The 23,129-nt window shown below is 48.1% G+C and overlaps 3 protein-coding genes and 2 pseudogenes across 3 annotated transcripts in view; 4 read left to right on the top strand and 1 right to left on the bottom strand.

Moving 5' to 3' along the window:
• Nucleotides 1–175, top strand: part of LOC105516910 (U3 small nucleolar ribonucleoprotein protein MPP10) — a 14,324-nt gene extending 14,149 nt beyond the window's left edge. Inside the window, 1 exon segment of the mRNA XM_011949257.1 lies at nucleotides 74–175. Coding sequence (XP_011804647.1) covers nucleotides 74–175 — 102 coding nt within the window.
• The window catches only part of LOC105516916 (golgin subfamily A member 6-like protein 1), a 65,242-nt gene extending 60,982 nt beyond the window's left edge, over nucleotides 1–4,260 (top strand). Inside the window, 6 exon segments of the mRNA XM_011949260.1 lie at nucleotides 1,048–1,370; nucleotides 1,627–1,797; nucleotides 1,919–2,025; nucleotides 2,106–2,188; nucleotides 2,297–2,513; nucleotides 4,169–4,260. Of these exon segments, the coding sequence (XP_011804650.1) occupies nucleotides 1,048–1,370; nucleotides 1,627–1,797; nucleotides 1,919–2,025; nucleotides 2,106–2,188; nucleotides 2,297–2,513; nucleotides 4,169–4,260 (993 nt within the window).
• A 2,213-nt stretch (nucleotides 4,261–6,473) lies between these two features.
• Nucleotides 6,474–7,935, bottom strand: LOC105516915 (annotated as a pseudogene).
• Nucleotides 7,936–8,210: 275 nt separating this feature from the next.
• LOC105516914 lies at nucleotides 8,211–13,396 on the top strand (annotated as a pseudogene).
• Nucleotides 13,397–18,169: 4,773 nt separating this feature from the next.
• FAN1 (FANCD2/FANCI-associated nuclease 1) overlaps nucleotides 18,170–23,129 on the top strand; it is a 33,984-nt gene continuing 29,024 nt past the window's right edge. The window contains exons 1-3 of the mRNA XM_011949251.1: nucleotides 18,170–18,308; nucleotides 18,792–20,177; nucleotides 22,386–22,526. Of these exons, the coding sequence (XP_011804641.1) occupies nucleotides 18,944–20,177; nucleotides 22,386–22,526 (1,375 nt within the window). The 5' untranslated portion in view covers nucleotides 18,170–18,308; nucleotides 18,792–18,943. The remainder of the gene's footprint in view (nucleotides 18,309–18,791; nucleotides 20,178–22,385; nucleotides 22,527–23,129) is intronic.

Below are 23,129 nucleotides of genomic sequence, written 5' to 3'. Positions count from 1 at the left end.
GTGGCTGCTGTTCCTGGTCGGCCAGCCGCTGCTCTGCCTGCTCTATCCTGACTTCACCTTTCTCTATTTGCAGTACATCGAGGAGTTAAGGAAGGAGAGGGACGTGCTGAGTCTGGAACTGTACAGGAACACGTACATTGTGGGACGGTGGGATGGGAGGTCTGGGGGCTCTTAGCGTAGGGGGTGTGCTGGGAGGTGGGGGTACAGGTGGGCATGGTGAGAGGCTCATACAGGTTTTCATGTGTGCACAGTGAAGCTCTAGTGCCGGCTGTGCCACTGACTCACGGGGTAGCCTCAGGCAACTCATGTCTTCTCTCTGGCCTGCCACCTGGGACTTTTAATTCCTGGGGTCCCATCCAATGCCACGGTTCTGTGGTTGTGGGGTGAAAGCAGAGGGTTGATCACCAAAGCGTTCCTTTCTGTTCTTCATTCATTCCTTTCTCTACTGTCTCTGGCCATAGCATAACCGATGAGGAGTGAAAGGAGAAAAATGTCGAACTACAAGAGAAACTTCGACTTGTAGAATCTGAAAAGTCTGAGCTCCAGTTCAACATAAAGGAGCTAGAAAGGAAGCTGGAGAGGGCCAAGCTCCTGCTGCCACAGGCAAGTGGCTGCAGCCCCGGGGATTGCGGGAGCCCCATCCGGCTGGGACGATGGTCTAGGGATTGTGCAGGGTATGGGGAAGCTCCAGCCAAGAGCTAGAAAACTGGGGTCCTTGTTCTGGTCCCACCATAGAATCCACTAGAGTGTGCTAAAAATCTAAAAATTGGAGCCCTGCCTGGGGAATCGCAATCTCAGGGTAGGGATTAACAAAATATTTTTTAAAGGATCATGGGTGAAAACCATTATTTTATAGATTACATTTATATGGGTAGCTCATGAGTCTGTTTCCTTCTGAGGTTCAAACCAACACTTTCACTATTCCAGCAGCAGCTGCAGGAGGAGGCTGACCACCTGGGTAAGGAGCTGCAGAGTGTGTCAGCAAAGCTCCAAGCCCAGGTGGAAGAGAATGAGTTGTGGAATTGCCTGAGCCAGCAACTCGAGGAGAAGATGTGGAGGAAGGAGGAGAAGCTGCGGGAGCAGGAGGAGAAGCTGCGGGAGCAGGAGGAGAAGATGCGGAGGCAGGAGAAGAAGAGATAGGAGGAGGAGGAGAAGATGTGGGAGGAGGAGGAGAAGATGCGGGAGAAGGAGGAGAAGATGCGGGAGCAGGAGGAGAAGATGTGGAGTCAGGAGGAGAAGATGAGGAGGCAGGAGGAGAAGATGCAGAGGCAGGAGAAGAAGATGCGGGAGCAGGAGGTGAGGCTGCAGGAGCTGGAGGAGAGGCTGGGGGAGCTGGGGTGGAAGGCCGAGCTCTTGAGGAGCAGGCGGAGGTGAATGCAAACCCTGGAGATCATACAGAGCGACCTCACCACAACTTAGCAGATGGCTCCTCTGCTTTTCCACCAGTCTGTGTTCTACAGTTTAAATGGTGGGAAGAAGGGTGTGAGATTTGAGGCTGGAGAGGGAGGCATGGGCCTCTAGGCAAGGGAGGCAGTCACTTAGGCCTGGAGGAAGGGGCCAGGTGCCAGGGGCCTGGGCAGATAACAGGGCCCCACTGTGCCCTCGCCACCCTGTTTATGGGCCCAGAATCTGGAAGTCAGCCACTGCCTGCCCTGACGCCTATCCTGCAGGTGGAGCTGATGCTCAGAGGAAGAGGAGAGAGCCCCAGGAAGAGCGGGGGACTGTTAGCAGCGTAGGATTGAGGAGTTGCAGGAGACTTTTAGAACAGCTGGTCATTATGCCGACCAGGTATTCACAGTAAGTTCGGCATAGATATGGTGACCTCCTGGGAGTGGGGGAACACCAGGGTTGCCTATGAATGGGGGAACTGGCCCAGGGCAGAAATGGAGCATGTCAGAATTCCCGTGTTGATTGGTAGTGGGACTGCACCTGGGAAACGTAGGGAGCCGTTGGCTCTTCAAAAAAATAAAAGTAAAGAACAGCTGCTGATCTCCCTCTGGGGAGGGGCTGGCCCAGGGTTGCACAGTGAGGGTGGGGGCAGAGGGGGGCCCACTGTTTCCTCCCTTGTTGGGTTGTCTGAGGAGCCCTCTGGCCACTCCCCACAGGAGATGCACTGGACAGGGAGGAGGAGGAGGCACCTCAGCCCATGCCAAGCATCCCAGAGGAACTGGAGAGCCAGGAGGCCATGGTGAGCCTGACTCTTCCTGCCCCAGCTTTGCTGTCTCCCTTGGTGGTCCCTCCCAGACACCCTTAGGCTCTTGGTTTCCCGCCTTCTGATTTCTCCGGACCCTCTAAGTCATGCAGCATCTCTGCAGGGGTGGGTGTGGAGGTGGGTGTGGACACGGGCGTGGCAACTGAGCACCTTTCCCTCCAGGTGGAGCTGGTGTTTCCGCTTGTGAGCGACCGTAACCAGGGATGTGGCGGATTGCGAGCAGCTGCCCAGAACCGTGCCAATGAGTCTGCACCAGGGACCCCAGTCCCTCAGGAGCACGGGGCTGCCAACAAGCAGGGTGGTGAGTAGAGCCCTTGGGTGAGGTGGGCAGGAAGGAGCAGGGGAGGGCTCGCACGGTGCTCAGTGCCCTGCCTTTCTCCCTCCAAAGATCTTGCCTGCCATTCTTCTACCGTGCACATGACAAGAAGACAAAAATAATAAACATCTAAAAGCCTGTGACCTGGAGAAGAGTCAGCTGCCATGTGACTGTTTAGAATATAGTCAGAACCCAAACCTGAAAAAAAAAATAAAATAAAAATAAAATTTATTTATTTTAAATTGCGGCAAAATACTGGCCAGGCGTGGTGGCTCACTCCTGTAACCCCAGCAATTTGGGAGGCCGAGATGAAAGGATCACCTGAGGTCAGGAGTTCAAGACCAGCCTGGCCAATACAAAAATTAGCCAGGCATGGTGGCGCATGCCTGTAATCCCAGCTACTTGGGAGGCTGAGGCAGGAGAATCACTTGAACCCGGGAGGCAGAGGGTGCAGTGAGCTGAGATCGTGCCACTGCACTCAAGCCTGGGTGACAGAGCGAGACTCCGTCTCCAAAAAAAAAAAAAAAAAAGGTTTCTTCCTTATCTTCCTTACATGTGTGTTTCTATTGTATTTTTTTCTTGTTCTTTCTCATTTAGTCTTGTCTTATGGCATTCCTAGTAAACTTTTATCTGCCTCCAGAGAGTATTGACTTTGACTTCATGGCACACAATTGGAGTAAGGGCAGATCACCTTCATCTAGTTTGGGACTAAGCTGGTTGAAAGCAGGCTTTAGTTTTTGTGAGGGCTGGTCTATTTTTTATTCATTTGGACTCCTAGGGGTGACCCTTCCAGGGTCCCCACCAAGGTCCGATCTCCTTACTGGACCCAAATTCTCATTAGGTCATTTCAGCCCTGTGAGTGCCAAACATTCAGCTAGGGTCTCCAGCCTCTTCACCACCACTTCAGACTCAGTTTCTTAGCCTCTTGGCCCTCTACTGTTAACCAATCACCAAACGTGGGAAAAGCACTACAGACTGTCAGGGTCACCTCCTAGGCCTGGTCACTCAAGCCCTGGCTTGAAGGTAATTGAAGGTCTCCAATTACCTTCAAACAGTTTTTCTTGGTGGGGGACACATTTTTGTCCAGGTTTTTTAACTGCTGTTGTGGGGAGGCTAATGTATAACAAGCCTTCAGTGAAAACCTTCATGTCTTTTTTTTTTCTTTTCTTTTGAGATGGAGTCCCGGTGTTGCCCAGGCTCTAATGCAGTGGTGTGATCTCTGCTCACTGTAACCTCTGCCTCCTGGGTTCAAGCAATTCTCCTGCCTCAGCCTCCTGAGTAGCTAGGACTACAGGCCTGTGCCCCCATGCCTGGCTAATTTTTGTATTTTTAATAGAGACAGGATTTAACCATGTTTTCCAGGCTGGTCTTGAGCTCCTGACTGAGGTGATCTACCCTCCTCGGCCTCCCAAAGTTGTGGGATTACAGGCGTGAGCCACTGCGTCCAGCCCATCTGTCTTTTAAGAAATGTTTTTAATTTGTGGTATAATTGACATTCAGTGAAATGCACAGATCTGCTTTACATTTTGATGAGTTTTAACAAATGCATTACCCATGTGACCCACCTCCTTTGAAGATATAGAACATTCCTATCATCCAGAAGGTTCTCCTGTGCTTTAACCCTGTCCGGCACTCCCCAGCAGCTGATGAATGTGCTGAGGACATTGGTACAGGATTCTGGCCTCCCCAGAGGAGCTGCTTTGACAAACCTGCTTGCCTTACCCAGCACTAAGTCCCTGTCTGCTCTCTCAAAATTTCCATCCTTAAACTGGTTGTACCTACAACCCTCCCTCATCAAGTCAGTAGATAAACAAACCCTGAAAAAAAACACCCCTTCCTGGCCCAGCAGCCCACAGCCTAGTATTTACTGTATCCCCAAGCTTTCAGAAATGTCACTCACCTGCTGGTTCACCCTGACTAGGGTGGCAGGTGCACCGGAGCAGCTGGGCTCACCTGTTAAGCAAGAAGCCAATAGCTGGACAGTGACACTCAGACCCCAGCCTGGGTGAGCCTGGCTGAAAGCCCCCTTCTTTCAGGTCCCACTGTGGAGAGAGGGGGCGGAGCATACACAACTCCACTGCCCTCATCCTTCAGCTGTGCTTCCTCCTGGGAGAGGGAGCCGTTCATTAACTTGGCCAAAACTTTCTTGAGGGCTGTAGGTTTGACAGGCTGGGTGTGTGGGGGCCACTGTGCTAGAGAGAGAGGCTGGTGTGTCAGAAGGCAGCCACCTGGCCAGAGAAGGGTCAATGCCCTTGGTGACCTCCTTCCCCTTGCTGGACACAGCGCCCTGCATTCTCCATATGTGACTGCTCCCCTCAGAGCCGCTTCCAGGGGAGGGGTTCCAACCCTGTGGGTGGGGACATTGTGTTAGTTTACAGTGGGCCATGGCTCCCTCTGACATCTCCAACTCAGAGGCAGTGGAGAGATGAGAAATTCCCTGCACCTCCTCCCTCAGCACCCACCTCTGCACACATCCACATACGGAGACCCTGACGGTGGTCCCTGGGAGTGCCGCCATCTGCGCCTCCTTTCCATGCCTGCAGCAGCCATGCCCACTCTCCAGACCCTCACCCTCCTGGCTCAGTAGAGGCTGCACTGCCCTGGGTCCTGCCCCTACACCTGGGCCGCTGTACCCATCAGTTTCCCCAGTCGGGTTCTTATTTCCCCCAACAAGTAGGGAGCCTGTAAGGTCACCTGCAGAGCAAGCTGGGGGAGAGAGTAGGGCGGGGCTGGGAGGATGAGGAGGAGAAGCTTATGGTCGTGCTGGAGACTCAGCGGAGCAGAGTCTATGCAGGCCCATTGGCTGCCTAAACAGTGGTGATACCGCTCCCACCCTCACTTCTTTTTTGTTAACAAAACCATGACCTCATTAAATATTGGACACCTATAAACCTCATAGACCCTCCTCCAGCCTCCACGCCATGTATAGCTGAGTCTAAGTCAACTCTAGTCATTTCATTCCTCTGGACACTGATTGCCTGGGGCTTGGGCATGAGCTGCCTCTTCACCTGAGCCTGAGCCACAGGTGTCCTCTGTACCTACCAACTGATGCACTGGGCCAGGGAGAGCTCCGTCTCGATGGAGATGAGCTATGAAGAGCTGGTGGCTGGGCGGATCAGGTTGTTGTAATGGGTTTTGTTCAGAGGGTCGTCCATCAGCTTCTGTTCGGCATGGACCACATGGCAGTCCCCTGGCTAAACACACAGACATGCTGGGCCCTTGAGCAGCTGTCCCCCACTGCAGTTGCTACAAAGCGAGGGCCAAGAGGGCCAGGGAGCACAGGCACCCCGAGGGCCGGCTGAAGCAGTGAAGGCGCTGGCAGGCCTGGCTCTCCCTGGGGACTTCAAATGACATTCATGACAGAGCTCAGCTACCTCCTCCCATGCCACACCTCTTCCTCCTCCTCCTCCCTTGATCGATGAACAGCATTCCATTCTCCACACATCTGATACAAAACTGGGTGTCTCTTCCAGACTCCTGCCTTGGTTCATCCAAGTGGCCACCAAGTCCTGTCTGTCCTCCCATCTCCATGGCTACAGCCATGTCCCTGCCTCCCCCGCCCTGTCCACCTTCTGTTCTCTCCACCCGCACTCTATCCCCGCCATCCATGTGCCATACAGTGGCAGACGGGTCTTTCTACAGCACACTGGACTAGCGCCCTTCCCTGCCCACAGCTCTCAGAGCTGGAGGTGGAGTGGAAACTCCTGTTTTGGCATTCAGAGCTCTTTCCCCCTCGGCACTGGCTCAGCCAGAGTGCTCACAGTGCGGGGCAGGAGCCCCTGACTCAAACGTGGGTTTGGTGCACAACTGGGTCTGATGTGGTGATTTGCCTACGAAACAGGCCTACAGAGTGCAAGGTTTCTCCAAGACACCAAATGGAGGGTCCTACTGGCAGCTGGCTCCTGGCCTGGAGCTTCAAGGAGAGGTGTCAGCTCAGAGCCACATTCAATAGCCAGCTGAAATGCAGCCTCCTGCAGGGAGCTCCTGGAGCTTCCACAGCCTCCAATCTGCCCCTCTGCACACCCCAGATCTCTTGCCAAGTGGCGTTTGGGTCTCCATGTCATCTCCCTCCCATGTCTGGGAGTAAAAGTGAGGTGCAGGGGCTTGAGCTTGTGTACTGTGGTGTCTTAACGGAGAATGTGTCAAGTAGAGTGGAGGCGGCTTGGAAAGAGGGAGACTCAGAGGACAGTGAAGAACATGTGACCAGGCGAGCCTGGGAGCAGGAAAAGAGATGAGAGTGAGCAGAGGAAAGTGCTGGGGCAGGGGAGTGGATGGGAGGATCAGGGAATGAGGGGGCTGCAGAGGTGGGGTTGGGGATGCTGGCGAGGGGCTGCCTGACTCGCCAGGCTCAGGAGTCAGTTACATCCTCCCACAAAGGCCAGCTCACCTGGTCGCCCCAAAGCCCTCCCTCTGTGGGTGGGGCCAGAGGGCCCAGAGCATGGATGACCCAATTGAGCAGGACAGAGGCGGACTCAGGTGGTGCTGGGCTGGACTCCTGGCTGTGGGGAGCAGCCGCCACCCTGCCTACTGCATCCACTTTCCAACTCGCTGCCTATCTGAGCAGATGCAATATTGGGCACCTTATGAAACGTGCTCCTGGTGCACCTGCTACCTGCTGCCCCTTCTGCAGAGTGCCCGGGCTCTCCAGAGGGGATTCCTGTGGAGGCTTGGCCTAGATTCTGAGCCCTGCCTCCCATACCCGGAGCTGCTACCCCAGAGGCCGGCTGCTTGAGGACCCTGGAAGCCTGTCTGTAGCCCAGGCTACAGCTGGGTCCATCCCACAGCCCTTCTTTAGTGTGTCCATTTGAACTGACTGCTCATTTCATAGGTGTGTCTGGCATGTCTAAGGCAGTTGTGGGGTCAGAATCTGTAGCTCCCAGCCCCCAGCCCTGCAATAGTAGGAGAGGCTGGACCCCACATCTGTGAAGTCCCACCGGGCAGCTGTGAGCGGGCTTGTGAGTCCAGGGCTGCTCTGCTGGCTGTGGGGCTCATGTGCCAGTTTTTTTTTTTTTTTTTTTTTTTTTTGAGGCAGAGTCTCGCTCTGTCGCCCGGACTGGAGTGCAGTGGCGGGATCTCAGCTCACTGCAAGCTCCGCCTTCTGGGTTTACGCCATTCTCCTGCCTCAGCCTCCCAAGTAGCTGGGACCACAGGTGCCCACCACGTCGCCTGGCTAGTTTTTGTATTTTTAGTTGAGACGGGGTTTCACTGTGTTAGCCAGGATGGTCTCTATCTCCCGACCTCGTGATCCACCCATCTCGGCCTCCCAAAGTGCTGGGATTACAGGCTTGAGCCACCGCGCCCGGCCTCATGTGCCAGTTTTGAGCCCACCTGATGTGCTCAGGTTGCTCACCCTTGGGCCTGTCCTGCCTCTCAGGCATTCGGCTGACCCTGAGGGCCTCTCCCTCATCTTGACCACCAGCTAAGGGCTCTGACTTGAAGGTTTCCAGAACCTTAGACCATTTGGCCCCCTCCCCCATTTTTCAGCTGAGGAAACAGACCAGAGAGGGAAAGCAACTTTCTCAAGGACCCCCATCAAGTCAGAGGCCGAACCGAGTCTAGGAGGCTCTTCTCCACAGAGGTTCTCCCTGTCCCCTGAGCCTTTTTTAGTGCCTCATTAACTTCCCTGTAAGGAGACTGCCCTGCCGAGGCTGGAAATGGTGCTGTCCAGGACGGTGTGTGCCCATGACTGTGCCTGTGTTTGTACTTGTGAGTGTGTATGGGGGTGGAGATGAGGGGTGGAATAAATGGCAGGGATGCTGGGGCTGGAATGCAGTCTGCCTCACCCCAAAAAGGGGTGCAGGAGAGCCTGGCCAAGCACAGCACATGCTTCCACTTTCCAATCTGTGGAATGCCTGTGAGGTCGGCTGGGCTCAGAAGACAAGGAACAGGCCTTTCCCCACAGATGACAGGGGGGCCCAGGACAGGCGGAAGCTTCTGCTGCAGCTTTGGGGGTCACAACCCAGCCCACGGGCTGACAGTTAAGCAGAGAAGCTGCCTCTAGGGGTCAGTCATGATCTAGTGATTCTTATGAGGAGGGGGCCCCCAGCAGCCTCTGTCCAGGGTCTTGTCTGGAAAAACTGCTCCCTGGCAGAAATGGGCTGGTAATTTGAGAGGAAGCCATAGCTGAAATTCTAAACTGTGTGAGTGTGTGTCCAGTTTGAAAAAGCATATTTGACTTCAACATTTATATTGAAAAATGGAAAGCTATTCCCCTTGTTTTGGAATACAAACTACAGAAAGCAACAGTTAACAGAATCTAACTGGAAAGGTCAGATTCTCCATCTGGAAAGGCACAGTGACTTTCAACTGGGGTGTGTGTCCTTCACTGAGGAAGGGAAGGTGAGATTTATGTTTAGTAAAAGGCAGCTATGAATTTACCTTTTATAAAGAACTTGGCACATACTATTAGTGCGTTTTCAATCATGTCAGAATCACCCAGATGCCCATGTAAATGCAAGTTCCCAGGCTTCATTCCCGGAGATTCTGGTCCTGTGAGCCTAGGGTGGGGCCTGGAAATCTCTATGGGGTGGTGTAGGCTGCCCCAGGACCACACCTAAGAAACACTGCAACTCGCCACACACTTCCAAGTCCCCAAATACGTAGGCAGGCATCTCATCTCCATAGAACAGATAGGGAAACTGAGGTCCAGAGTGGGGAAAGAAATGGCACAGGGTCACCCAGCAAGTAGTAGCAGAGCCACGATACTCCCACTGCCTGTGGACACCATCTCTGATGCCAGCTCCACCTCCCTACAGGAACCTTGCCTACCCCTACCCCCTGCTGCCCCTATGGTGGGTCTTTGTCCAAGGAAGATGTAGCCCTGGTCCTCTAGACTGACTGGGGCTCAGAGGAAAAGCTTGGCCCAGAGTGCAGGAGCTAGAAGGGTCCTTGGAATTCAAGTGGGGAAACTGAGGCCCAAAGAAGGGAGTCCTCAGATTTGAACTCTGTCTGGAGAAGGTCTGGGTCTCCTTCCTGAGTGGTAGGTTTGTTGAGACGGGGTTTCACCATGTTGGCCAGGATGGTCTCGATCTCTTGACATCGTGATCCGCCCACCTCAGCCTCCCAAAGTGCTGGGATTTCAGGTGTGAGCCACTGCACCCAGCCCATTTTCTCCATATTTCTCTTTAAATGCTAGAAGGGAACACAGTGTTCTTAGTAACTGTTCCACTGGTGGTCCAGTGGAAGAAATGATTTCTTTCACACACTCATTTTTCTCTCACTTGGAATCCAGGATTCTATTGTGTTTATGGCTTGGTTTTGTTTTTTGTGGAGTTTCCTTGAGCAAATAAGTCCATGGACAGGATGGTGATAAGGAAGAAAGAGCGCTACTGCAACTGTAATATATAGTCGCCGCTTTAATCCCAGGATCAGAATGAAACCTGTTTTAACGACTGAATTTCTCAGGCAGTTCTTTTAAAAAAAGACAAAAAACTGAAGCAGATGGTCCTTCAATTAACATTGCATTCTTTCCCCCTCTTTGTAGTTGATAGGTTTGATTTATTTTGATACCATTTTAGTTTTTCAAAATAGTTCAATATGATTTCATATTGAAGTTTATAGAGATGTTTTCAGTAGCCGAAAGATGGCAAATTTATCAGGAGCCTATATTTGACTCTTGTTCTCATAAACATCTTTCCTTGTATCTTTTTCCATATACTTCTTAGAGCTAGCTTTTTTCTGTAAGCAAAGTCAAGATAATAGTAACAGAAATCAATAAATCTTACCAAACAGTATTTGTGGTTGTTTGAGAATGTCCACGTGCATGGCAGATAGGAATAGTTACGGAAGAGATGGAAGAACTGGTGTTTGAAGATGGTGGAAATGTCACAGTGTAGAAATACATACTGTTGGAATAGTTTTGAGACAGAAAACCCTATAATACCCAGGTCTTATGGGATCCTGAAGCAGCCTGTGCCGCCCCTCAGCACTGCCATCATGCCAGTCTGCTTAGGACTTTGGCTGTCACCATATCTAACATTTTAAGTAATCTCCACTAGGTTTGCTGACTTGCAAGCAAGTGAAAAAAAGATAATCTTGGCCGGGCATGGTGGCTCAGGCCTGTAATCCCAGCACTTTGGGAGGCCGAGGCGGTGGATCACCAGGTCAGGAGTTCAAGACCAGCCTGGCCAAAATGGTGAACCCGTCTCTACTAAAAATATAAAAAATAGCTAGGCGTGGTGGCAGGCACCTGTAATCCCAGATACTCAGGAGGCTGAGGCAGGAGAATCACTTGAACCTGGGTGGCAGAGGTTGCAGTGAGCCGAGATCGTATCACTGCACTCCAGCCTGGGTGATAGAGTGAGACTCCATCTCAATAATAATAATAATAAAAGATAATCTCCATAAAGTATTTTATATATTATACTTTAAGTTACTAGGTTCACAATTCACACATTTTGTGTTAGAGCCCTTTCTGACTTCCCATGGACTGTATTATGTTTTTCTAGCCTGTACCAGAAATTAAAGTTGTGCCAAATCTGCCCTCCATGACCATGGAGGAAGTAGCACCAGTGAGTGTTAGTGACCCCAGCTCACCTGGCCCCAGAGGAGATCAAGGTAAGAAGTCAGTGTTAGGCTGCAACGAACCAAGATTGTGTCACTGCACTCCAGCCTGGCGACAGAGCAAGACCTTGTCTCAAAAAAAAAAAAAAAAAAAAAATCTCAGTGTTGAAACCTTAGGTGTCTGTTACAAGTTAGTCGATTATAGCCAGAGTCCATTTATTTAATGTCATTTCCCTTGCATTTGTAGTTTTTACTCCAATGTATCTCTGCAGTTTCTGAGTATAAACTAATAATGTTATAATATTCAAACACTGGTCTCCAGTATTCTGGCTTTATTATGAGGTACAGGTTTGAGAGTTACTATAAAAGCAGTTTTTAAATAGCTAGTATCAATATCTCGTTATAATCCAATCCGAATACTAGCAATGATATCAGGTTTAAAGCAAATTGCTTGCATTGCGTACATACTAGCAATACCTTAACATCAGCATTTCCCGCTTATTTTATCCATGTGATGGTGATTAGTAATGGAATCTGGGTCTGGAATCGAGCATTTGGTTATCTGAAGAGGCTGGACATATCAACTGCAGCAGTCCCTGCCATGAGAACATCGAAGCCCTTGCGTTACACATTAATAATGGTTTCTGCCAGGTGTTCATCCTCCTGGCTGGCTTAGCAGCTGGGCCTTCCTTTTCTCTCCTCATTTGCCTTGCTATGCCTACACTCACCCCTTCTGTTGGAGCCTCTGCTATCTCAGTGCAGGTGACAGCCCTGGCAAGATAGGCTGGTAGTTGATGAGAAAAGAGAGAAAACTGATCCTCACTGGAGAGATGTTTCCCTTCCTTTCCACTGTTCGTCGGTCTCTGGGCCCTCTGTCCTCAGTCCAGTTGCTGTCATTAGCAGCTCAGAGCTGAGGCTGCCTCTGGCATGTCCCGGAGGCCTATTAGAATCTAAATGCTGTGGAGGGCTTGCTTCTCTTGAGCTGTTAGCTTGAGAACCCAGCTCTCCGTGCTACCTTTGCGAATTAGTTTGGGAACGAAACCATCACTATAAGAGCCTGTGCTGTCAAAGAATGCATTCCAGGTCGTAAAGTGCTGTGTTACTAAAGCTCCCTGGAATGCAGGTGGGGATTGCTCTGCGTCTTCGTGCATTTGGCCATAGACATAGCAGCCCACTCACTAGCTACTGTGCAGTTTCTTCCGTTCCAGTTTCGCGAGGTTGTTGAAAAAGTCGAATATCGGCCGGGTGCAGTGGCTCATACCTGTAATCCCAGCACTTTGGGAGGCCGAGGCGGGTGGATCATGAGTTCAGGAGATCAAGACCATCCTGACTAACACGGTGAAACCCCATCTCTACTAAAAATACAAAAAATTAGCGGGGCGTGGTGGCGGTGCTTGTAGTCCCAGCTACTCGGGAGGCGGAGGTAGGAGAATGGCGTGAAGCGGGAGGCGGAGCTTGCAGTGAGCCGAGATCGGGCCACTGCACTCCAGCCTGGCCTACGGAGCGAGACTTTGTTTCAAAAAAAAAAAAAGTCGAATATGTTGGTGGTTATTTTTTAATAGGAGGAAAATAAAGCTGGAAATACAAAAACAGCTCCTGAAAAAACAGCTACAGACAAGAAACGAGAGCGGAGGAAAAATAAATACTAAAAGCATATGAAAATAAAAGAGAAGGAGAAACGGAGAAAACTGCTTGAAAAGAGCAGTCCAGATCAAGCAGGGAAATACACAAAGCACTAGCTTTGGATAAGTTAAACAGCTGACCAAAACTGGCAAAGCTTCCTTCAGAAAGGTGAGGACAAGGGAAAGAAAACTGCTCAAGGGGACCTTTGAGGGGACAGTACTGGGTGACTGGAATGTCTGAGCCAGACAACAGCCCACCTGCGGGATGGAGACGCATGCTGCTGACTGGCGGGAACGACAGCCTTAAACGTTCTGGAGTTTTTCAGGTAGGGTCCTCCCAATTACCTGGGTCCTGGCAGCAGCTTTTCTTAAACTTCCACTCCCTTTTTGCTTAAATTATAGAAACACTGTAGCAGTATAAAATGTATAGAATGCCTCTATGCTGACTGATTTCGTTTTCTGCAATTCTAGTCTTTTTTCATATTTATAGTTGTGTACATTGTTGTAATAATAATGACGTACTAATATATTTTTGGCTTTTATTCACTTAACAGTACATTTTACAGCATAAGCATGTGTTATTTTTAATTGCAGGATGAAGGTACAGACAAGGCCTTAAAGTCCTCTCAAGCATTCTTTTCTAAATTACAAGATCAAGTAAAAACGCAAATTAGTGATGCAAAGAAAACAGAAAAGGCAAAGAAGAAGAGACAGGATATTTCCGTTCATAAATTAAAGCTGTAATATATTTTGAACATAATGTAAATATTAATGTGTAAGCTTATATTTTATCATCGTTCTGTTTTATAATAAAATGATTGAGAACCGTTCTTTGCATCAGTGGCCAATATTTGAGAATTCCATGGTATGAAAAGACAAACTCCAAACTATTTACAAAGCCCGGCTGGTTTTCACCGGGGGTGAAGCAGGACCTGGGTCCCCAGGCCCTTCCTGTTCAGGCACTGCCTGAGCTGATCCTGCTGTGCTCTTGCCATGGCCCGGACCTGTGTGAAGGCAAGGCCAGCTTGCCCCTGTGGTATGGTGAGCAAGCACTGGCCTGCAGGCTGGGAAGAGGACAGAGCTAGCCAACCCCCTCACAACAGCAGAGGCCCCCACTCTTTGGGGTCTTGATTTCCTTCTCCCACTGCCCTATCATTTCACAAAACAATAGCATTTTTATGCCTGTGCCTTAGTTCTTTCCCCTTTGGGAAATGATATCATGCCACCTGAACAAAGGCTTAGTGTAGGCTATAAAGCACTATCCACAATCAGATGCAGAGGACAGCTATGATCAAGTGAATCTAGAAGCAACAGAAGCTCAATACAGCCAGGGATGTAGACTGCAGTCTGCAGAGTGTTCTGTGACCACCGAGTGCTCATTGTTTCAACCTCCCCATCCAGGGAAAATTGCCTTTTGCCTGATACGCTCTCATATTGATTTGATGGAAATGCAGTAAGCCTTAGTCCAGATGGGTAGAGAATGTGGACTAAGATTCCACCAAAGTAACAGGTAAAGTCTTTCTGGTTTTTAATCCACAAGGGATCAATCGCAGTAGTCAAGGAGAGTCTGTGGAAGTTTGTACTCTGCATTCCTGTTACTGCAGAAGCTGGCTGCAGCAGGGTAGAGCTAGGCTGTTCGGGGCTAAATTAAGCACTGGTTTTTGTCCATTTGTGCTGCTATAACAAAATACCTGTGACTGGGTCATTTATAAACAACAGAAACATTTCTTACGGTTCTGGAGGCTGGAAGGTCTAAGATCAATGTGCTGGGAAATTCAGTGTCTGGTGAGAGCTGTTCTCACTGCTTTGAGATGGTTGCTTGTTATGTCCTCACTTGGTAGAAGGTGGAAGGGCAAAAGCCACCAAACTTACTCTGTCAAGCCTTTCATAAGGATGCCAGTCCCATCCATGAGGGCTTTGCCTTCAAGACTTAATCCTCTAAAGGTCCTACCTCTTAAGGTCCAGTAAGTTTCAACACATGAATTTTAAAGAACACATTCAGACCATAGCGTTCCATCCCTGGCTTCTCAAATTCATGTTCTTAAATGAATACATTCGTTCCATCCCACTAGCCACCAAAATCTTACCTTGTTCCAGCATCAACTTTAAATTCTAAGTCCAAAGTCTCACATAAACATATGGGTAAGACTGACAAAGTATGATTCATCCTGAGCCTAATTTCCCTCCAGCTGTGAAATCAAACAAGTTATGTGCTTCCAAAATACAATTGTGGAATGAGCATATGGTAGATATTCCCATTCTAAAAGGGAGAAATAGGAAAGAAGAAAGGAATAGTTTACTCCCAAGTAAGTCCAAAACCCAACAGGGCAAGCAACATTAAATCTCGAGGCTTGAGGATAATCTTTGACTTTATGTCTTACCTTCCAGTCACAATGGGGTGAGGGTTGGTTCCCCAGGGGTCCAGGTGGCCCCAACCCCATAGCCTTATTGGGTGCAGCCCATGCCCTGGCTCTCACTGGTTGGTCTTGTGCCTGTAGGTTTCCCAGGCTGGCATTGCACACTGGTGACTCTAGAGGTCCGGGGTCTCAGGGGTGGCCCTGCCCCAGTGACTCTCTGGGCTCTGCTGTGTCCCCACCTCGTGGCAGTTCTCTGCCTGCATCTAATGCCCCTCAGTCCTTGTCATACCTCAGTCACTTGGTTTTCCGGCTGCCAACTCTCTCTTCCTCCTACTGCACCAGCTCAGTCTCCTTTGCAGGCTCCTCCTCAATGCCCTGCCTTTTGTTATGGAATGCTCAGTCTTCTGACCATTTAGTTCTCTACCTACAGTCAATCCTTGGTCCCATATATTAATACCATTTAAACCCCAACAACTCCCAAATTTAATTTCCATCCTGACCTGACTTGATTAATCAATTCAAGGATTTTCATCTACAAGAATATCTAAATATGATCGCAAACTTACATGTCTGAAACTGAACTCTTACTCTTTCCCCTCCATCTTGCCAGTTGCTAGGCCAAAGCCCTCAGAGTTTCCCTTGATGACTCTTCTCTTGTACCTTACCATCTTTACCATGAGCAGATCCTGCTGGCTCAGCCTTCTAAATATATTCAGAACATGACAATTTCTTATCAATTGCAATGCTAACACACTGACCCATGCCACCATCATCTCTCCTTGGATTACTGCATCAGTCTTCTATTTTCCTTGCTTCTTCTCTTGCTTCCCTCCTTGCGTGCCCCAAGCTCTAGCTCTATTCTTTTTTTTTTTTTTTTTTTAGATGGAGTTTTGCTCTTGTTGACCAGGCTGGAGTGCAATGGTGCAATCTCGGCTCACTGTAACCTCCACCTCCTGGGTTCAAGCGATTCTCCTGCCTCAGCCTCCCGAGTAGCTGGGATTACAGGTGTGTGCCACCATGCCTGGCATATTTATTTATTTATTTATTTTGTTTTTTTTAGTAGAGATGGGGTTTTGCCATGTTGGCCAGGCTGGTCTCAAACTCCTGACCTCAGGTGATCTGCCGGCCTTGACCTCCCAAAGTGCTGGGATTATAGGCATGAGCCACCGCACCTGGCCTCAAGCTCTATTCTTAATGCAACAGGGAAAGGGGTCCTTTTAGAGCTTATGCTCAAAATCTTTGTCTCCCCTCCTCCCATCTCACTCAGAGTCAATGCTCAAATCCATACAATGACCTGCAGGGTCATACATCAGGTGCTGACACACAGTAAGTAGCTGGATGGCAAGTTAGCCAGCTGTTTTTGTAAATAAAATTTATTGGAACAAAACCACACTCATATATTACACATTGTCTATAGATGCTTTCACACTACAATAGCTGTGTTGCCTAGTTATGATGGAGGCCACATGGTCCCAAAAGCCTCAAACATTTACTACCTGGCCCTTTACAGAACAAATTGGCTAACACTTGCCCTCCATGGGCTGGCTCTCTGCTGCCTCCCTGGCTTTGCTTTCTTCTGCCTCCTTGGTGCTCTTAGAGTCTGCTAGACAATCTTCTGCCTCAGGGCTTTTACATGTGCTGTTGCTGTTTCCTGGACTACCATGGCCTTCTCTGAGTCCACATCGTTACCTCCTTCAGGCCAATGTCAATCTTCAAATGTCATCTTGTCAGTGAGGCCTTTCCTTACCATTCTTTCAAATTGTTACCCTCTCACCCCTAAGATGTTTCTAGCTTTACTTGTCTTCGATTTCACCACACAGTTTATTTTTTAAATTTTTCTATCTTCTTCCACCAGAATGTATCCTTCATGAGGACTTCCCCTCCCTCCAAGGAAGAATTTTCTCCCATTCCTCATTGTTCACTGCCACATATTTTCAACATCTAAAATGTTACCCGGAATGAGGTAGGCAATCAATACATTCTTGTTAATGAACTACCTATTTATGTCCTTATTCTCTTCAGTTTGCTCATTTATTTATGCACTCATGCAATGTATATTTATGAATAATTACACAATGCTAGCCACTGCTGCAGGCAGCAGCGATGTTATAGTAAAAGCAACAAACACAACCAAAGGCAACAAACACAACCGCCTGATCTCAAGAAGCTCGCATTCTAGGTCATTCATGGTGGGCTGGAACACGCTGGTGTCAGTGCTTCAGGGCTGATTGTTAAATTTTCAGCTGTTAGGCCTGGCGCGGTGGCTCAGGCCTATAATCCCAGCACTTTGGGAGGCCGAGGTGGCCGGATCACGAGGTCAGGAGATCGAGACCATCCTGGCTAACACAGCAAAACCCTGTCTCTACTAAAACTACAAAAAATTAGCCGGATGTGGTGGTGGGCGCCTGTGCTTCCAGCTACTCGGGAGGCTGAGGCAGGAGAATGACGTGAACCCGGGAGGTGGAGCTTGCAGTGAGCTGAGATCGCGCCACTGCACTCCAGCCTGGGCGACAGAGACAGAGTCTAAAAATAATAATAATAATTTCAGCTGTTAAACACAGCCATTATTAAAAGTTAAATAAATCATATAACTTTACAAATAAATTACATTAAAAACAGAAGTTATAAATACTCAAGACGCATCACTTCCTAATTGCTACCTTTTATTTCTTGGTTCTTGATTATTTCAAGGGTATCAGATAACCGGTGATTAGTACTATCTTTTGGAAAACCCAGCTCAGTGGTTTTCCAACTGAAACTCCCTCTCTCTGATTCGCGGGAGTCAGCCTAAGTAGAGTTCTGCGTGTTGGTTGCAGAAGTCGCCCGCCTTCTCCCAGGGGGCTGTTTGCTCGCTTTGACACTGACTGCTCCCCCAACAAACAAGTTTAGCCTGCTCGCCCTTCCCACCAACTGGGGAGAGAAGTCTAAGAGTGCACAGCAGCACAGAAGGCGTGCGGGGACGCACTGGCGCCTGCCTCTGCGGGTGGGAAAGGAAGGAGGTGGCTGGGTTTCCGCTCCAAGGCTCAGCCCGTCTCTGCCACCTACGGTATGGGAGCCTTTAAACGTGGAAAGGAAAGGAGATCGATCACTCGAGCCTCCACTTGCCAAGCCTGTGGAAGCAAGACGCGGGGATCGGCTGGGAATGTCTGGAAGCGCCGGCGGCGCGCGGAGCCAGGTGGGAGGTGCGCGGTGGCCGCGCGGGGATCTTGGGCGACAGGGCACCGAGGGAAGGAGGACGCGAGGGCAGCCGGGCCCGAGGGAGCAGGGAAGGTGGCTCGGGCTCAGTCGCGTGGCCCCAGGTGCGCGGCCTTGGCCCTGCAGCGCCCGTCGTGCTGGCCGGGGCCTCGGCTCCGCAGCAGAGGCCGCGGTGGTGGCTGCCGGCTGGGCGCAGCTGCCCGGGGCTGGGGCGTTTCATCTGCGCGGGCCTGTGGGGCGGGCATCACCCTGGGCCACGGGCTGATAGTCTCCATCACACTCAGAAAAAGTTACTCATACGGTGGTCTTATAAAGGGTCTGAAGTGGTCAAATTGTCCCTTTCTAGAAACGGATAGTTTTAGGTCTTAAAGATGTCCTAGAAATTAGCCTTACAAGCCCGGCTATGTCATTTCATGGTAAGGGACACTAAGATCGCGTACACAGCTTGTCGGAGGGGCTTGGTCTTCTGTCTCACGCTCAGGGTTGTCTCTTCATTCCAGGAGACCTTGCTCTTCCACGTTTCAGAGTTCATTTTTCCCCTTGTTGAATTCATGGAAGTGTTTTAATTCATATGTTTCTTCTTGTAGGAAGAAGAAATTGTCTAGACGAATAACATGAGGTCATATAGAATCCCACTTTTGGTGATTGCAAGTCAAGAAAGTAAAAGTAAACCATTGCTATCTTTCACCTTGAATATCCTGTGTTTTATTGCTCAGAACATCCAGTTTTTCTAATACTCATGATGTCAGAAGGTAAACCTCCTGACAAAAAAAGGCCTCGTAGAAGCTTATCAATCAGCAAGAATAAGAAAAAAGCATCTAATTCTATTATTTCGTGTTTTAACAATGCACCACCTGCTAAACTTGCCTGCCCCGTTTGCAGTAAAATGGTGCCCAGATATGACTTAAACCGGCACCTTGATGAAATGTGTGCTAACAATGACTTCGTTCAAGTGGATCCAGGGCAGGTGGGCTTAATAAATTCAAATATGTCTACAGTAGATTTAACCAGTGTTACCTTAGAAGATGTAACACCAAAGAAGTCACCACCACCAAAGACAAATTTAACCCCTGGCCAAAGTGATTCAGCAAAAATGGACGTAAAGCAGAAGACCAGTCCCTACTTTAAAAGTAATGATGGTGTGGTGTGCAAAAATCAAGATAAGCTGAGAAATCGTAGTGTGAAAGTCATTTGTTTGGGAAGCCTAGCATCTAAATTGTCCAGAAAATACATAAAGGCTAAAAAATCAATAGATAAGGATGAAGAATTTGCCGGTTATAGTTCACAGAGTTCCAGATCCACAGTTATTAAGAGCCTGGTTGATAACTCTTCAGAAATTGAGGACGAGGATCAAATTTTGGAGAACAGTTCTCAAAAAGAAAACGTGTTTGTATGTGATTCTCTGAAGGAAGAGTGTATTCCTGAACATATGATAAGAGGAAGTAAAATAATGGAAGCCGAAAGCCAAAAGGCTACCCAGGAATATGAGAAATCAGCCCTCAGCCCTGGCTTCTCAGATAATGCAATCATGTTATTTTCACCAGATTTCACTCTTGGGAATACATTAAAGTCTACTTCAGAAGACAGTCTTGTAAAGCAAGAGTGTATCAAAGGAGTGGTTGAAAAACATGAGGCATGTCGTGAGGAAGTAAAAGTGACTGTTGCTTCAGAAGCTAAAATACAGCTGTCAGATTCAGAGGCAAAATCTCATAGTTCTGCAGATGATGCTTCTGCATGGAGTAACATCCAAGAACCTCCTTTGCAGGATAACAGTTGCTTAAACAATGATATCCCTTGCAGCATTCCTTTGGAGCAGGGGTCAAGCTGCAATGGTCCTGGTCAAACAACCGGTCATCCTTACTACCTTCGGAGTTTCCTTGTGGTGCTGAAAACCGTACTTGAGAATGAAGATGATATGATGCTCTTTGATGAGCAGGAGAAGGGAATCGTGACTCAGTTTTATCAGTTATCAGGTATCTTATGCATGTGTTTATTTTCAAGTGTTCATTCCCCTTTTGCTGCACTGATTGGGGCATGGTGTGATGGGCAGTAATCTAGTGACCACAAGGAGTCACTGTGGTGTTGTGAGTACCCTGTGGGAGTGTTCATGGGAGTCGGAGCATACTCGAAGGTTTTATTGAGAGGGATGCATGGAAAAGAGACAAGATTTTGTCCCAGGTGATGTTTACTCCTGCTGAACTTTGGTTACATTGGAAGCAGCTGTTTTTCATTTATAGGTGCATTTGTTATAAAACAACCTTTTCCAGCTTAAAAAAACAATACAATGTGACTTAGAAAAGCAGAGTTTGCATTTTGAGCATGTAATCAGGCTTCCCATTAGGTTGTTTTGTTGTTCCCCAAAGATGAAAGTAGAATAAAATACAATACAGGAAAAAACAAACTAACCCGGGGCATATTTTCTTTCTCCCAACAACATTTTAGATTCATGAACTGTGCCTTTTAAAGACAGGGTGTGGAGGAAATGGAAACTTTCAAGCTGAAATTGGTACATTAAAAATATTAGTCTATGCCTCAAGTCCTTGGCAGCCAGGGCTGGCTCCAAGCCAGTAGTGCAGGTTTGTAGTAAAAGCCACCCTTGTGTCCTTACAGTGTTATTCAGAGGGCCATGATGGCTCTGTGGAACTATGTCCCTGAGGGCAGGAAAAAACTTACGTGGTGGTCACACTGTCCTTTAGTAAAATGCAGCCATGTGTGACTCCTCAGTAGATAAAAAAAGAGAAAAATCCTAAACATTACTATTAATGTTTAAGAGAAGGATTTTTGTTTTAAATTCGCACAGTGGAATTATGGTATTCCTTGTGTTACTTTTTAACAATAATTCTCTGGGCACAGCTGTGTGTAGTATCCACTTGCATCTCTACTTCTGCTGTTCTCACCAGAAGATGGACATAATAGCACATCGGCTTTTCTTTCCAAACTAGTCACAGATCTTTGGTTGGGTGCTGATTGCATTCCTGTGAGTATTTCAGTGATTGGTGGTTCTGTGCTTCCATGTAATTGAGAAATAGGAACACTTTTCCTAGTGCAAGTTCTGCATATGCATGTGTCTTGCACTCAATGGAGAATCATGTACAATCTGTTGGTGTGTGGAAATAATTACTGCTAATTGTTTTTGCCTTTTTAAAAAAATTTTTAAGTTCTTTTAGAGACAGGGTTTCTGTCTGTCGCCCAGGCTGGAGTGCAGTGGTGTAATCATAGCTCACTATGACCTTGAACTCTTGGTCCCAAGCGATCCTCCTGCCTCAGCCTCCCAAAGTGCTGGGATTACAAGCATGAGCCATAGGCTGGGCACGGTGGCTCACCCCTGTAATCCCAGCACTTTGGAAGGCCGAGGTGGGTAGATGGCCAGAGGTCAGGAGTTGGAGACTAGCCTGACCAACATGGTGAAACCCTGTCACTACTAAAAATACAAAAATTAGCCGGGCATGGTGGCGGGCACCTGTAATCCCAGCTATTTGGGAGGTTGATACAGGAGAATTGCTTGAACCCGGGAGGCAGAAGTTGCAGTGAGCCGAGACTGCACCATTGCACTCCAGCCTGGGCAACAAGAGCAAAACTCCATCTCAAAAACAAACCAACCAACCAACCAACAAACAGAAAACAGAAACCACCAGCATGAGCCATCATGACAGGTCAATTTTGCCTTTTTAAAGAAGAAAGGAAAATAAATGTTGGAAATTTTCAAAATACAATTAACCCGTTTTAGAGTTAGCTGAAATTGAAAGATAATCCGGGTAATAGGGAGATTGAAACCAAACAGGTTAATTAGGAAGCTTGGTCAAGATTGCTGGGTTAGAGATGACTGCCCTACTGAAGCTAGACATTTTTTTTTTGAAAATTATTTCAGATTATTTTCAATTAAATCAGAATAATGCATATTAAGCTGAGAGCAGAGAACAAAATAAGAATTCTGGTTAGGGCTTTTATGAGGGAGTAGAAATGTTGATGGCTAGAAAAGGGGGAACTTGATTTTATAAGTTTTAAAATGACTAATAATTGTTACCAAATGTTTAAATGTACTTTCAAAATGGTTTATACCATAAAATGACGGCCTTATACATGAGGTAAGTGTATGTGTATTTCTAAATAGTACATTTATTCACCTTAGGTTTAAAAGGTAAATGTAGTGATTTTCACCATTTTTCTTAACTTTATTGCAGTTACTGGTCAGAAGTTATATGTAAGGCTCTTTCAACGTAAATTAAGCTGGATTAAGATGACTAAATTAGAATATGAAGAGATTGCCTCAGACTTAACACCTGTGATTGAAGAATTGAAGAATGCAGGCTTTCTACAGACAGGTATGACTAGTAGAGGGAAATGTGAAATGAAAATATGATCTGAAGAGCTGAGCTTCTGCAGAATGGTGGTAGTATTATTATGGTGCCCTCCCCTGGGTGGTGCCTGGTAACTTACTATGTTTTAATTGAATTTTTAATCTTTGGATAACAAATTATTCATGGAATGCTAAAGCCATTCTTAGCCTGAGTTAAGAATACTAGAATAATGAACGGTGGTCTGCTGCTGTTTTCTTGACTGTGGCAGGTTTAGAACAAAAGTCACCTAGGGATAGACGTGGGTGTGTGCCACAGAAGAAATACATCCCGGCCGGGCTCATGCCTGTAATCCCAGCACTTTGGGAGGCCGAAGCAGGTGGATCACCTGAGGTTGGGAGTTCGAGACGAGCCTGACCAACATGGAGAAACTCCGTCTCTACTAAAAATACAAAATTAGCCAGGTGTGGTGGCGCATGCCTGTAATCCCAGCTGCTTGAGATGAGAATCTCCTGCTGAGGCAGGAGAATCACTTGAACCCGGGAGGCGGAGGTTGTGGGGAGCCAAGATTGCACCATTGCACTCCAGCCCAGGCAACCAGAGTGAAACTCCGTCTCAAAAAAAAAAAAA

Source organism: Colobus angolensis, unplaced genomic scaffold (assembly GCF_000951035.1).
Source record: "Colobus angolensis palliatus isolate OR3802 unplaced genomic scaffold, Cang.pa_1.0 Scaffold294, whole genome shotgun sequence".
NCBI lineage: Eukaryota > Metazoa > Chordata > Mammalia > Primates > Cercopithecidae > Colobus > Colobus angolensis.
Note: the sequence above shows the minus strand (reverse complement) of the source record. Positions and strands in the feature narration are given on the sequence as shown.